Source organism: Sabethes cyaneus, chromosome 3, assembly GCF_943734655.1.
Source record: "Sabethes cyaneus chromosome 3, idSabCyanKW18_F2, whole genome shotgun sequence".
NCBI classification, from domain to species: Eukaryota; Metazoa; Arthropoda; class Insecta; order Diptera; family Culicidae; genus Sabethes; species Sabethes cyaneus.
In genome coordinates this window covers 4,628,216-4,643,169 of record NC_071355.1, presented here as the reverse complement: position 1 = coordinate 4,643,169, position 14,954 = coordinate 4,628,216, and the positions used below count along the sequence as shown (strand labels likewise).

The 14,954-nt window shown below is 43.7% G+C and overlaps 2 protein-coding genes across 2 annotated transcripts in view; one reads left to right on the top strand and one right to left on the bottom strand.

Annotated features, from left to right (window-relative positions):
- Positions 1 to 12,155: 12,155 nt before the first annotated feature.
- Positions 12,156 to 13,355, bottom strand: LOC128743077 (dehydrodolichyl diphosphate synthase complex subunit DHDDS). The gene is made up of 2 exons (XM_053839595.1): positions 13,224 to 13,355; positions 12,156 to 13,167 (listed from the first exon to the last, which is right to left on the bottom strand). Exons 1-2 carry the CDS (start codon positions 13,245 to 13,247, stop codon positions 12,205 to 12,207), a joined length of 987 nt encoding a protein of 328 aa, XP_053695570.1. The 5' UTR covers positions 13,248 to 13,355; the 3' UTR covers positions 12,156 to 12,204.
- A 686-nt stretch (positions 13,356 to 14,041) lies between these two features.
- Positions 14,042 to 14,954, top strand: part of LOC128741569 (PH-interacting protein) — a 64,248-nt gene continuing 63,335 nt past the window's right edge. Inside the window, exon 1 of the mRNA XM_053837490.1 lies at positions 14,042 to 14,606. Coding sequence (XP_053693465.1) covers positions 14,564 to 14,606 — 43 coding nt within the window. The 5' untranslated portion in view covers positions 14,042 to 14,563. The remainder of the gene's footprint in view (positions 14,607 to 14,954) is intronic.

The window sequence follows — 14,954 nt, the reverse complement described above, 5'->3', positions numbered from 1 at the left end:
TGTCTTATATTTAGTATTTAGTATTTTAGTATTTATTCTATACTTGTAGAGTAAGAGTAATCTCTTATTAATTTCTACAATCGGCATCATTGTTATTCATACCACATTTCCAAAAAAACTAATACAACTCAATTATAATTATATTTAAACATGATTTTTTCGAAAAAAAAGCTTTAGCTATGTTTTTGAGCTGCTTATTATTGGTTGAGCTTACATGAAGCTAAAACCTGTCTTATATCGTGGTTGTTTTATATCGAGGTATCCCTGTACACGTTTTACTTAAAATGAGATCAAAATGAAAGCAAATTTAGATAACTCATAGGCTCTATTTTAATTTGCCAACAAAATATGATTTCAGTTTGATGTCAATAGCAAAATATGAAATCATTTTGATATACTTTTGCTGTAAAACCTTGCTCGGGAAGGTAGACAAATTCATCGACTACCTCAAACTCATCGCCGTCGATCAATATACTACTGCCCAAGCGGTGTCGTTCGGCCTCGGTTCCGCTGGCCAGCATGTACTTTGTTTTAGACGTATTTACCTTTAACCAAATCTTTTCTGCTTCGCGCTTTAGTCTGGTGTACTGTTCAGCCACCGCCACAGATGTTCTGCCGATAATATCCATGTCATCGGCAAAGCAGACGAATTGACTAGATTTGTTGAATATCGTGCCCCGCGTGTTGATATCCGCTCGGTTCATAACACCTTGTAGCGCTATGTTGAACAGCAGGCATGAAAGACCATCACCTTGACGAAGCCCTCTGTGTGATTCGAATGAACTTGACAATCCACCCGAAATCCGAACACAGCACTGTGTACCATCTAACGTAGATTTAATCAGTTTGATGTGCTTCCTGGGGAAGCTGTTCTCGTCCATGATTTTCCATAGCTCTTTCCGGTCGATGGTATCATATGCGGCTTTGAAGTCAACGAATAAATGATGCGTGGGAACTCTGTATTCACGGCCCTTTTGGAGGATTTGCCGCAGTGTAAATATTTGATCCGTTGTAGACCGACCTTCGACGAAGCCGGCTTGATAAGTTCCCACAAATCTATTCGCAATTGGTGATAGACGGCGGAAAATGATTTGGGACAGCACTTTATAGGCGGCATTGAGAACGGTGATCGCTCGATAGTTCTCACAGTCCAACTTGTCGCCCTTTTTGTAGATCGGGCAGATAACCCCATCTTTCCATTCCTCCGGTAGCTGTTCCGTATCCCAAATTCTAACAATTAGTCGGTGCAGACAAACCGCCAGCTTTTCTGGTCCCATTTTAATAAGCTCCGCTCCGATGCCATCTTTACCAGCTAACTTGTTGTTCTTTAGCTGCATGATGGCCATTTGGCCGCCCGCGCAGCGTTCTCCTCATCCATCATCCTCCTACATTCATCGTCAAACCAATCGTTCCGCTGATTCCGGGCCACATGCTCGATGGAGCTCTCCGCTACACTGCTGATGGCTGTTTTGATAGTGTTCAAACAATCCTCGAGAGGGGCTTCGTCCAGCTCGTCCTCTTCCGGCAGTGCAGCTTCGAGTGAATGCGCGTAGTTTGCGGCGACGTCTGGCTGCTTCAGCCGCGCGAGATCTAATCGAGGCTGGCGTCGGTACCGAATGTTGTTCACAGCGGAGAGTCTTGGGCGCATCTTAACCATCACTAGGTAGTGGTCCGAGTCAACGTTAGCGCTTCGATAGGATCTGACGTCGATAATGTCTGAGAAGTGCCGACTGTCGATCAAAACGTTGTCGATCTGTGATTCTGTCTGATTTGGTGACCTCCAAGTGTACTTGTGATGGATTCTGTGCTGGAAAAAGGTACTTCGTACGGCCATGTTCTTGGAGGCGGCAAAGTCGATAACTCTTAGGCCCATTTCATTGGTCCGCTGGTGTGCACTGAACTTTCCAATCACCGGTTTGTATTCTTTCTCCTGGCCGACCTGACCATTGAAATCTCCGATGACGATCTTGATATCATGTTTTGGGCAGCGGTCGTATTCACTCTCCAACTGCGCGTAGAATTCATCCTTGTCGTCATCGGTACTTCTGAGGTGAGGGCTGTGCACGTTGATGATGCTTATGTTGAAGAATTGGCCCTTGATTCTCAACCTGCACATTCGAGGATTGATTGGTGTTGATTTATAACCAACGAAGAAAACAAGCTTTCAAATTTTTAATCGTATATTGATGACGACGGTGACGTCGAAGATGACGACGACGACGACGACGATAAAAAATTTCTGTATGCAAATACATATTTGTATAATTTAAGAATATCTTTCATTTAGCTTTTCCACTTACGTTTAGTGTTTCCAATTTACTTCCTGATAGTTCCTCCTTTTCTAACCTCTTCTAACTAGTTCTTCTCCTTCTTCTTCTAATTTCTGTTACGATCTGCTAAACCTTTTCGTTAGCTTTCTCGTCCTCCGCTATTTAGTGTGCTGTGTTAAATATTTTAATCAGTTTATCTCAGTTTTGCATGTTACTTTTACAATGTTTTACCAGATCAATTCGTATGGTTGATGAACACAGTTAGCACTTAAACATTAGCCGTAGCATAGTGTGTATAACCTATAGCGCAATTTTTAATCATAATTAGAGTTAGTCTGCATGATAATGTAATATACTTTTACCTAGTATTTCGGCACTAGTTGGCAGGTTATTTAATTCTTAATTTTAAGTTAATTTTAGCACTAGTATATTTTTAACACTAGATCGTAAGCACAAACTTTGATTATCGTAGTATTCACCGCATGTACGAAGAATCACTTCACTTTTTATCCATTTACCATCGATGACAGTTTTCCTTTGTGTTGCCAGATATGCCGATGACGAGTTACCGTAACAAGTGAGGCGCGTCGACCAAGGGGTCGTCACACTCCCCCCCGGATACACCAGTGTCCTGGCTTACCTGTCCATTGCGCTGAACATCGAGTACCGCCAATTTAACTAGTAGACGTTCGTAGACTCCACCAGTAGCTGTTTGAACTGCCGCAGATCTTACTCTTCCGTCTCTGCCTTTGTTCACGGAGATCACACGCCCTTTGGGCCAGCAGTTCCGTGGGTGCCTAGGGTCCACAATGACTACAATGTCTCCTACCTCGACTGCTTTGACGTCGAAGAACCATTTCGTCCGTCTCGTCAAATCCGGCAAGTAATCCCGAATCCAGCGCCGCCAGAATATATTTGCCTCCACTTGAGAAGTTCGCCACGAACGCTTTAATAGAGCTGCGCTGTCATCCAGCAAAGTTGCCGGCTTCAGACCACTTGATGAACCCAGAATAAAGTGGTTGGGAGTAAGGACTGGAGCTTCGGGATCATCTGCTGGTACGTGGGTCAATGGCCGTGAATTGATAGTGACTTCGATTACGACCAGTAGATTTCTAAGAACTTCGTCGCTGAGAAGACTGTGCGGTTGGATCTGCTGGAGGTTACGCTTCACGGTCTGGATAAGTCTTTCCCAAGAACCGCCCATATGGGGAGATGCTGGAGGAATAAAGTGCCATTCGGTGTTAGGACCGACAAATTCCCTGACAATCTTTTCCTGATCCAGCTCTACCAAGGCTGCCTCGAGTTCCTTGCTTGTGGCCACGAAATTTGTGCCACGGTCGCTGAATATTTGATTCGGAACACCGCGTCGCACCATGAAGTTTATGATTGCCATAATACAGGAATCTGCGCTTAGCGTATGCGCGACTTCTATATAGACCGCCCGTGTCGTCAGACAAGTTACCAATACACCCCACCGTTTTTCTGATCTTCGCCCCACTGCCACCGTAAGCGGACCAATGTAGTCCACCCCCACGAAAGTAAATGGTCTGGTGTATGCCGCCAGTCTAGCTATAGGGAGATCACCCATAGGGGGAGCCTGGGGTACTGCCCTCTGGTTCTTGCACACCTGACAGTTCGCCCTAACATTTCGGAACACTACGCGCAGTTTCGGTATTCTGAATATCTGCCTTCGTTCGTTGACCACAGTCTCGTGATTGCGGTGATGATAGCGCTCGTGATAGTCCCGTACAATCAGTTGCGTAATATGGTGGTCCTTTGGAAGACTAATTGGGTTTTTCGCATCCATTGTCGCATACTCGCATCTGCTGATTCTTCCCCGCATCCGCATAATTTGTTGCTCGTCCGTGAACGGATTCATTTTGAAGATTGTGCTTTGCTTGGAGAGTGTTTTCGATTTAGCTGGATTACTCGAGAGGATACTAACTTCCACCGGGAACGATTCCCTTTGTGCCTGCTTGAAAATGTAATTTGCTGCTTGTTGGAGTTCCGTCCTAGATAACGGGCCTAGGTATCGCTGGATTCCCGTAGTCTTACTTCGACAGTTCCTCAAGAAGCGGAATACAAAGGCTACCGTGCCGACTAGCCGTTTCCAGCTACTGAACTTCTCCACAATGATGGACGGTTTCGCAGGAACGCTATGGTGCAGCATGTGGTGTCGCATCTCTTCCTTAGTGCACGCAGTTGTGAACGGTTGTGCAGGCCATCTATCACGCTCCTGTCGTAAGAACTCCGGTCCATCGAACCACCGACCTCCGCTTCCGAGATCTGGCAGCCGTTGCCACTTGGTACCATCATCCGCGACGTTGTCTGCTGTGCCAACCCACCTCCAGTTCTCAATCTCGCTGGTCTCCAAGATGTCGCTTACTCGAAAGGCCACAAGCTGTTAGTAACGACGAAGGTCGGAACGTGTCCAACACAGTACGTCTCGAGAATCGGCCCAAAAGAATTTTTGATTATTATTGAACGTCAGACTGCTGGCACCCGTATTCGCTGGTCATGCTCCTATGACTGCAGCCTGTAGTTCGAGCCAACAAACAAACTTGAAACAAACTTGAGTGGTGCCACTCGGGATTTCGCCGCAACGATTGCGCACTCCACAAAGCAGCCCTGTTGGAAACATATAGATACACTATTGTACGTTAGTCTCTGCTCTCTGGATCTAACACGGTCAACAGCCGATAGCATCTCGGTATGCGGACGTCTTGTAGCGATGGAAGCACCTTTAACCACTTCTCCCATTTCGTGCTGAGATTCCTTGGAATTTCATCATCCTAGCCGACTCCTGAGCGTCAAATCTCTTGTAGCAGGACCTTAAGAAAGATCAACACGTGTGACAACAATCCTAGAGGATCGAAAATGGCCATCAGTGTACGTAACATTTCCTTCTTGGTTGTCGCTTTCCCGACATCAGTTCGGATTCGTGCTTCGGCGATAGCTTGAATGTGAGGGTGTCGGTTTGTGTGCCCCATCATAAACCTAGAACCTTTTCTGTGACTAGTTCAGATCCCAGATTAAGGCTTTTCTCGTCGATTCGTTCCCGCTGGAAAGCTGCAAGGACTGCGGGAGAGTTTGAGAGCCAATTACGCATCTCAAAACCGGCTTGAGCGTGGACGTGTCGAACGTCAGGAGCTAGCTGTATTGCCTCTTCTTCCGTCTCCGTGCTTGTGAGCATGTCGTCCACGTGCTCCATGTCCATGTCGTCTTTGTGCTTCTTAAGGCACTTCCTGCACAGACCGAATTCCTTTACGGTTGCCCATCAGGAATTCTAGCTGAGTTCGGCAAACCGTGAGCACTTGTCAACAGCCGTGACAGCCACTTTTGCACACTACACAGGCTTTAACTAGAGGATTTGGTGGGGCAGATTTAACGACTTGATTTGGCTTGGTCCAACGGGCGTCCTCCTTTTCCTCCGTGTGCGCGTTGAGGTAGGCTGGATTCTCTTGCTTCGAGTTGATTTAGGATCTACGCTTGGCAGCACAGCAATTGAACATACAGTCTCGGCGAGATCGTACAATCATGTCGAAAAGGTAGTGAGATTGACGTGCTGCAGAGTTCGTCGGTATTTGGCCCAATCAACCTTGAAAGATGAAGGAAACTTATCCACTAGTTCACGTAGCAGCACAACATTGTATGTATATTCGTCCAGTTGGCAGGCCTCAATCGTGGCACACAGGTTCTGGACAGCCACAGAGAACTCGATAAATGTGTCTAGTTCCCTTAGAGCACTTTTGAAGACGCACCAAGTTTTCTTCGGGGGTATAACCGCACATATTGGTCGTGGTTGTTACATGTAAAACTTGAGAAATTCCGAACTCAATAAATACGAGATTGTTTGCATCTTAACTTACAGTTTTATTATTCTCCTTTTCTTATTCCCGTGCTCCCAGTTTATTTTAAATGTATATCAATGTAACAATCTCCCCTTACAATGGTTTAAATGATTACAGTATGAAATTTATTGGTTTAATCGATTTACAGTATCAAATTATTCATTTAAATTTCGACTTCGTAGTCGTCAAAATGGATCGGACGTCTAGTCTCACGACGGGGTCTGTCCAACTGCACGCTCTGGTTTTCGAGTATTTGAGATCCATTCGAACATGGTGTCTCGCTGTTAGAAGTCGTTAGTTCCTCGTTCTGCTGATCATAGTTGAATGGTACTTGCTCTTCTACAACTCGCTTCAAGTGTGCTGAATTTCGTCGATACTTTTTGCCGTTATCTGTCTGTACAAGAACACTGTTCCCCTTCTTCTCTACCATTGTTGCTGGTTGGGGATCATACAAGGAAGACAATTTATTTTGTGGTGTTAAATTTCGCATGAGTACACGATCCTGTGGATGTAAATCCGACTGCGCAGTCCTATTTGTTGAGTCGAATCGAATTTTAGATCTTTGTTTGTAAATCCAATCGTGGTCCTTGATTTCTTCATCTAGATCAGCGTTACTACTGTGGAATTGTGGGATCCAATCTCGAAAGTTCCTCCCGAATGCCAATTCAGCTGGAGAACGACCTGTAGCTGGATGACGTATCATTGAGTAAACATAGTTCGCTTCTTCTAAATCGTGTTTCCAATCTGTAGCATTTATTTGAGAAATTCGTAGAATTTTTAGGATCGATCTATTCTGACTCTCCACTTCGCCATTGGATTGTGGCCAGTATGGCGTTGTATGCTTCAGTTGTATGCCATATCTTGTGCCAAATTCAATCATTTTACTGCTTGAAAAGTTTTTAGCGTTATCAGATATTAAAACTTTGGGAATGCCAAATCGAAAAAATATCTTAGTCAAGACTTTAATAATGTCTTCCGACGTCGTACTGTTCATTACTTCAGTAATTCTATATCGGCTGTACAGATCAATTACCACAAGAATAGATTCACCCGATGGAACTGGCCCCAGGAAATCCATTGCCAAAGTGTACCATGGTTGACTCGGCATTTCTCTCACGGCCATTGGTTCTGGCGTTGCGTTGTTACTTACTAGCTGACAATCCATACATGATCTTACTGTCCGTTCCGCTTCTTTGTCAATATTCGGCCACCATACTTTGCTCCGGAGTCGCATTTTTGTGCGTTCAATTCCTGGGTGTCCAATATGAGCCAGCAGTAGTACTCTTCGGCGCAGACTAACTGGGACAACTATTCTATCGTTTCGCATTACTATCTCGGTGACTAGCTGTAACTCTGATCGAAACGGAAAATATGCTTTTAAATCTTCCTTCCAGCGACCTGTGTTCAAGGCTTCTTTTACCGATGACAGCTCCACATCCAATAGCGTTTGTTCCACTAAGTCACCCATACAGAGCGCCGTAGGTTTTGCTGACTCTAGCACCGCAAGTAGCATTATTTCACCTTGTTGATCATAGGTAGAGCAATTTTGAAATTTCGGTAAACGCGACAAAGGATCGGCAATATTAACCTTTCCTGGAATGTGGACAATCTTGAATCGGAAAGATTGCAATCGCAATGCCCAGCGTTCTATTCTCGGACACTGCTTTCGCCCATCCCCGAATATAACCTTGAGTGGCTCATGATCCGTGACAAGCAAAAAATTTAATCCTCGCAAGTAAGGCTCGAGTCTTTCGACCGCCCACACTAGGGCCAAAGCTTCGTGTTCATTTTGAGCGTACGCTTTCTCAGCTGTGGACAATCCCTTGCTTATGTAACAAATTGCACGTTTCTTTCCATTTTTCTGTTGCAGCAATACTGCACCAATGCCAACCGGACTGGCATCGGCGATTACGATCGTTTCATCGTACGGCGAATAATAACCCAAGTTTTTAGGATTTGCTACTTCTTGCTTCAGCTTTTCAAATGCCACAGCGTGTTCGTTCGTCCATTTGAATCTTGAATTTTTCCGCAGCAACTCTCTCAATGGAGCCGTGTAGGTGGACAAATTTGGAACAAATTTTCCCAGGTAATTAATTAATCCCAAAAAGCTTCGCAATTCTTCGGCATTCTCTGGGTAACGAAACTGCTTAATCGAGTTAACTTTTTCAGTTGCAGGGTATATTCCGTCACTGCTCAACCGATGTCCCATAAATAATACCTCACCACGTTTGAATTCACACTTTTTCTCGTTGATAGTCATTCCACATTCATCAAGTCTCGTCAATACAAGTGCAAGTGCTTTATCATGTTCTTGCATATTGGCCCCGAATACCAAGATGTCATCTATGAATGCTTTTACACCCACAATACCAACTAGTACTCTTTCCATGACGCTTTGGAAGACCTCAGAGGCGCAGTTCATTCCAAAAGTCAGCCGCCTGTATCTAAAGTATCCACAATGTGTAGAGAAAGTTGTGATCATTCGAGATTCTTCGGCCAACTCTATCTGATGAAACGCTTTATTAAGGTCAATTTTTGACTTTACAGTTGTGCAAGTGGGGAATAATATCATCAAATCTTGGGAGCGGGTAGTGTTGAGGGATAATTGCTTTATTAGCATCACGCATATCAACACACAGGCGGATATCATCGGAACTACCGGGCTTTGGTCTAACCACCACACGCGAAATCCACCGAGAATCACGAGGTGCTGATTCTATTATACCTTCATTTAAAAGCCTTTCTATTTCGCGTTCTACTTTCGGTTGAAGGGGTATTGGAATTCTGCTCTGAGTATGTTGTACTGGCTTTACGGAAGGATCGATTTGTACAGAAACTACTACTCCCTTTACTTTACCAATTTTCCCAGCTTGTTGTTGAACTGCGCAAATCGAATTGTCGATTTTCAAAATTCCCAACTTGGTAGCTGCTTCTCTACCCAGTAAATTGCAGCCACTTTCCTTTACTACGAAAACTTTGTCTTTAATTGATGACGTTTTTGTCGAAATCGTTGCAACAAACATGCCTTTCACCGATAGCTGGTGATTACCATACGCCATTAATTTTTTCGTTACCCGGTCAGTTTGAAATTCAATCTTTACTTTTTCTGTTTTCAAATAGTCCCAAGCAGATTCACTAATAAGATTGACCCCGGCACCTGAGTCAACCATCCAACTCATCTTTACTCCACCAACCTTACAATTCACTTTTTCGTTACAGTTTAGATCTACCGCGAAAACATAATGAACACTTCCCTCATCCTCCACCGAAGAGCACGACTTCCCGTCATCATCACTTTTGTTATCCATGATTTGTCGAACATTTTTCTTTTTCCTGTCGCTTTGATGGGTAGTTTTTGTTTTGCAGCATCTCTTAAAATGACCGATCAGCTTGCACCGCTCGCACTTTTTGTCTTTTGCAGGACAGTCGTCATTATTCGCATAGTGACCAACTCGCCCGCAGCGGTAGCATGCACCCTTCGTGCTAGTAACGCGGTTTACTTCATCGTGGCAGTTTAGATTTTTCCTGTGCTTCGCAATGGTTTCAAGAGAGCGAGCCAATTCGACCGTCTGTGCAAGTGACATATTGGGTTTCGTCAAAATCTTCGCACGCAAGTCGTCCGAAAACCCTTTTTCAAATATTTGCTCTTTAATATTTTCCTCCAACCAGTCGTTATATTCACAAAGATTTCCCTGTTCACGAAGACGCAACACAAACTTTTCAATTGGCTCATCGGGTGCCTGCTCCAAATTCCTGAAGATATGTCTTTCCCTTGGTAAACACTTGAGCGGCAGAAAATAGTTATCAAGCAATGCAATTGAAGTTTTGTAAACATCTGATCCTTCTGGAATGGCAAGCTCCTGCTCACCACAAAGGTTGAAATATATATCCTGAACGTCATTTCCAGCATAATGAAGAAGATACGAGCGTTTTCGTGCTGCGACTGTGACGTTGTTTACTTTGAGAAAAATCTCAAAACCTCTTTTCCATTTCTTCCATCTACTGGATACTGTTGATGTATCGCTGGTATCGAACTTGAAAAGGTTTACGTTTCCGGGATTATCCATTTTCAATCTTCCGACGGGCTCACTACCCGTTTCGCGCACTGTTAATGTATTCTCTTTTTACGGTACTGTACTTTTCCTGTCGCTGCCAATCTTTTGCATTGGACGTCACACTTTTATCGTCTGTTGCCGGTTTTCCCCGACTTAACGCGAACGAATTAAATTCTTGTCACATATATCAGCATTTAAGCACGCATTTAAGCGATTAAACTGTCCTCGTCGCCAAATGTTACATATAAAACTTGAGAAATTCCGAACTCAATAAATACGAGATTGTTTGCATCTTAACTTACAGTTTTATTATTCTCCTTTTCTTATTCCCGTGCTCCCAGTTTATTTTAAATGTATATCAATGTAACAGTGGTGATGAATGTCGCGTAGAACAAGGGCCACTCCGCGCGAGCACCGGTAAAAAAAGCTTTCGCGACACCGCTTGACGAGCGGCTATTTGGCTACGGGACAGGTTTGCACTATCACTATCAGTAAGCAATAATATCCCATTTGTCTTTCGTTTGCATATTTTCTGTCAATTGATTTTTCATTTTCATATTGCCGTATTTTATCCTTTTCTTTTCTTCCGTTTCTATCACATTTTTTCTCTTGTTTTGTCCCGGTTCTACTTCGTTTCTGTCTGATAGAAAAAGACGAAAAGAAAAGGAGAAAATACGGGAGCATGAAAATGGAGAAATGAGAACAGCAAAATGAGACAGAAAATGAATACCCAGTAAGAATTCGTCGCACGACGTCGGACAGACGCAAGCAAGAGTCATGCTTGTGTCGGACGACGTCCGTCAGACAATTCTTACCGGGTAAAGGTACGACCTAACAAGAAGAAGAACGGAAGGTGAAAAAATAGGCAAGGAGCTAGCGGATTAGAAAACAAAACCATGGCCAGAAAAGAGACTCCTTGCTGCGAAAGTGGAATATAAAAGAATATAAAAATGAGACAAAACGAAAGAATAGGAATGGAAAAATGAAACAGAAAATGAAGAAAAGAAAAACAGGACCAAATATAAAGGTAAAGCTGGAGAAAAAAGACATACGCGGGAGCTTACAAAGGAAAACGAACAGCAGAATAAACGTTACAGAAACACAGACGAAGTCGGAAAACGAAAGGGAAAGGAAATAAACTAACTCCGAAGTGACTGTATGAGAAGAGGGGGCTTCCACCGAGAAGGGATATATGAAAAAACTTTATTTCGTTTTTGTAATAGGGATTTCCATAGAGCAAACCGATGCATAATTAACTACGTGACAGGAGGGGGACCTGATTGGCGCTTACCAATGCGCGCTATGTTCTCGCAGCACCGAACGCCCGTTGCGGTTTACCCTAGAACCCACCGTGGCATTTTTCAGCTACAAGACATGGGAAATAGCTTAAGCTTTTGTTTAACTTCAATCCTTGGAGAAACCGCCCAAGTAACATTTTTGTTGCATAATAGCTTATTAAACTATTGTATAGCTAAATCCCGTAGAACAACTGCTTGATAAGCTGTTATACAACAAAAATGTTACTTGGGCGGGGCCGCCCATCCCGAAGATATGGTATATTTTTACGCCAACGTCGGTCGTTCTACTTTCTGACCAACGCGGCAGGTTTTAATTTGTATGGATTGAGCAGGATTCAATCCTCTCGGTCCAGGCTAGATTTCTGAGTTGGATTACATGGAGGTTAGACTCGTGGTTGTCCAAGTCTGGGTACAGTGCTGTGAGGAAAACATTGCGACATCCTTGAGGTTGAGTGAAATTCCTTGAGAATTCCAGGTTTTATCCGAGTAGTTACTCGGTAATCTCTGAGAATTCTCGGTTTTACCAGCTTGTAGATCCCCTGACACAAGCTTTCCGGTCCATTTTTGAACAACATAATAGATAATTTAAAAAAATGCCCGCGCAACTAATCGAGACATCTGACGATGTTTTTCATTTGTATTACATATTGGTTTGGATTAGAAAATATGTTTCCGCCTAAGAAGAAAAACACGAAAGTGTAGCTATTACACATTGAACTGCTTTTTACTTTTAAGAAAAATCTATTGGAAATCCTCTACCAATTGATAGAATTTTATGACGATAGAGATTATGAAAATGTTTCAAAAACATTTGAACTCGTTGCAGCTTCCCGCTTTCCACTTCTTTGCTATGGCTTTGACTATCATCGGTTTCGTCTTCCTTTTGATTGGATGGTGCGATTGCATCTATTTGCCAGCGGCACCGTTGGTAGTAAAACACAGCCCCGAACAGATGCCAAATGTTGAAGTCCGGCCACAGCGTCTCGGTAAAGTAGATCACCGCCGAGCTGGTTTGCCAGAGAAGAAAATCGCTCAACCGTACCTCGCCCGAGGTTCGCACCAACAGATCCGGCTTGGAGCATTCTCTGCTGTACATGCATTGCTCCAGCAGGTGCTCGTCGATATCGTCCTCGCACAATTGCCCCGCATAAACGCCTTTCGCAACCGCTCTAATGGAATGTGTCATCTCGTCCCGAGAGGTGTAAGCAAAGGCAACATTCAAGAATGCCTTGCTATTGTTTTCGGTTTCTAAAACCGCTGTCCTTATGCTTTTTTGCACACTGACGGGGAGGAGGCCTATATTCCCAATCACCCGAATACGAATGCCACGCTCGCGCAGCTTATCAGTTTCCCGATGCAGTCGATTGAACTTTTCCTTTGCTAGATTCAGAAGACTATCCACCTCATCCTGGCTGCGCTTGAAGTTCTCTATGCTGAAAGCGTAGACCGTGACCTCTTCGATACCGATATCCAGACACCACTGTAGCGTTTCCGATAGCTTATCGAATCCCTTGGAATGACCTTCGGCTTTTTCGATGTTTTCCTTGCGGGCGAAGCGTCTGTTGCCGTCCATAATAAAGGCAACGTGCCGCGGAATGGCACCCGCCTTCAGGATCTTGATAATCGTCCTCTGGTACCAGGGCAGGTGGTTTTCGCTAACCCATTCCGATGCAGTACACTGGTCGTTTGATTGCTGAAAGAGGAGAAAAACTGATCAAATGCAAATGTTTTGTGTGGCAGTCGACTTACTTTTGTATTCAGCGGCTCGTTCATAGTGGCTTAGTGGTGATTGTTGGGAATAAACAGCTTAAACTGGGAAGAATTGAAAAATAATAAACTCTAGCTGAGCTGAGCTGGATCGTGTCGATTTGGAGCCTGTTTCGTTTCGTTCGTCTTCGTCTAATCAAACCAAACCCTCACATGACAGCAGTTCCTTCTCTATTCAAACAACTGCTCGAAAAAATCAGACAAAGAATGTCGGTAAAGCAGTTTTTGAAGCGACCAGAACGACCGTAACTGGAAACTGGAAAGAGCGTATATTAGGCATATTCTCTTACTTTTCCTTATTAAATACGTAACCGGTTTTGTACTTCCGGTTTCTTTCCGGTTAGTTTCTGTAACGAAAATTGAACCATAATCTAAGTTCGCTGGACCCTGGCATTAGCATTTGCGAATCAAATTACTTGAGCTGCTGAAACCCTATTTGATTCTCGAAAGCTATTATATGATAGAAAATTTATTTCTCAGCTCGTACTCGGCTCTAAATTAACCGTTTAATTTACAATCTGACACGGATAGTAACCAGGATAGCAAACCAAGATTGATTTAACATTACTTTCGAACTCGTTCGAAGCATGTTATAAGTCTAGCAATTTTAGAGCACTCGTCGCACGCACACCTGACGTCCCTCACTTGCTACGCGCCCTTCAGTGTTGTGGCCTTTATTTATGCTGCTCGATTCCACCCAACTGCTCGACTGCGTTGGACGAGCTCGAGCACACACGCACACACACACCGATGCACACTTGCGCGATTTCATTATTTCGAATGAAAACCATCGTCAGTGCGGTCGTCTAGTCGCGTGTGCTCTCGGAAAATCGCATTTTCTGTTGTGAAATTCGATTGAACGACCCGAAATATGGTTGCAAACGGAAAGTGAGACCTACGGTGACACGTTAATCGGGATATATTGTGGATGCATGTGCGAAATAAGCCCAAATTCGGTGTTTTTAATTGAGCAATACGAAGCCTTGCTGAAAACAGGAGGAGTGGATTTCTGTTGTGAAGTCCGTCGTCTGCTGGAGCTCTCCTCGATAGAAGAGCACACGCTGGTGTGAGTGCAGTGTGTGCATGTGTGCGGATGTTTTCGAAGCACCGCTCGACGCTCGGTGTATGTGTTTTCAATACATTTGTATACAACGAACAAACTGGCCGCTCGTCGTCGGCTACGAGGGTTTTCAATCGTTCATCGCTCGCCCATACGAGCAGCAGAAGTTAAGTAATGGCGGATGTGTTTAGTGCTTAATGCTGAGAAAAAATGACATTTTCTGAAGGATTTCGCTAGTGAAACAAGTTTGTGATGCTATAGAATGGAAGAGCAAAGTGCACAGAATAGGAATATACTTATTCCAGGTAGGAATGGCAGATTTAAGCTAGTGAAATCAAGTCTCAAAATCAGATATTTTCATCGTCGATCGGCCGTCCCCAAGTAAAATCGGCCTGTTCTTGGGTCGGATTTTCTGGTACAAAGAGCTGTTGTGAACGTTTCAGCGCTGCCAGATTGACGAGGATGAGGAAGGATTTGTTAGATTTCGGATGATTTCTTGTTGTGTAAAAACTTGTTAAGATAATTCAATTTTTTTAAAAACAATTAAAAAATTGTCAAATTATTAATATATTTCTTAGAAAAAATTTTCATTCTGCGAGTTTTGTAGAAAGATTATATTCAAAATTAAGTTACTGCAATTTTTCATGGTCAAA

Excerpts from the sequence above, each read along its gene's own strand:
- LOC128743077 (XM_053839595.1), bottom strand. The coding sequence starts at position 13,247 with ATGAACGAGCCGCTGAATACAAAA. Across the intron at positions 13,168-13,223 it reads ACGAGCCGCTGAATACAAAA|CAATCAAACGACCAGTGTAC; the intron begins GTAAGTCGACTG and ends CTCCTCTTTCAG.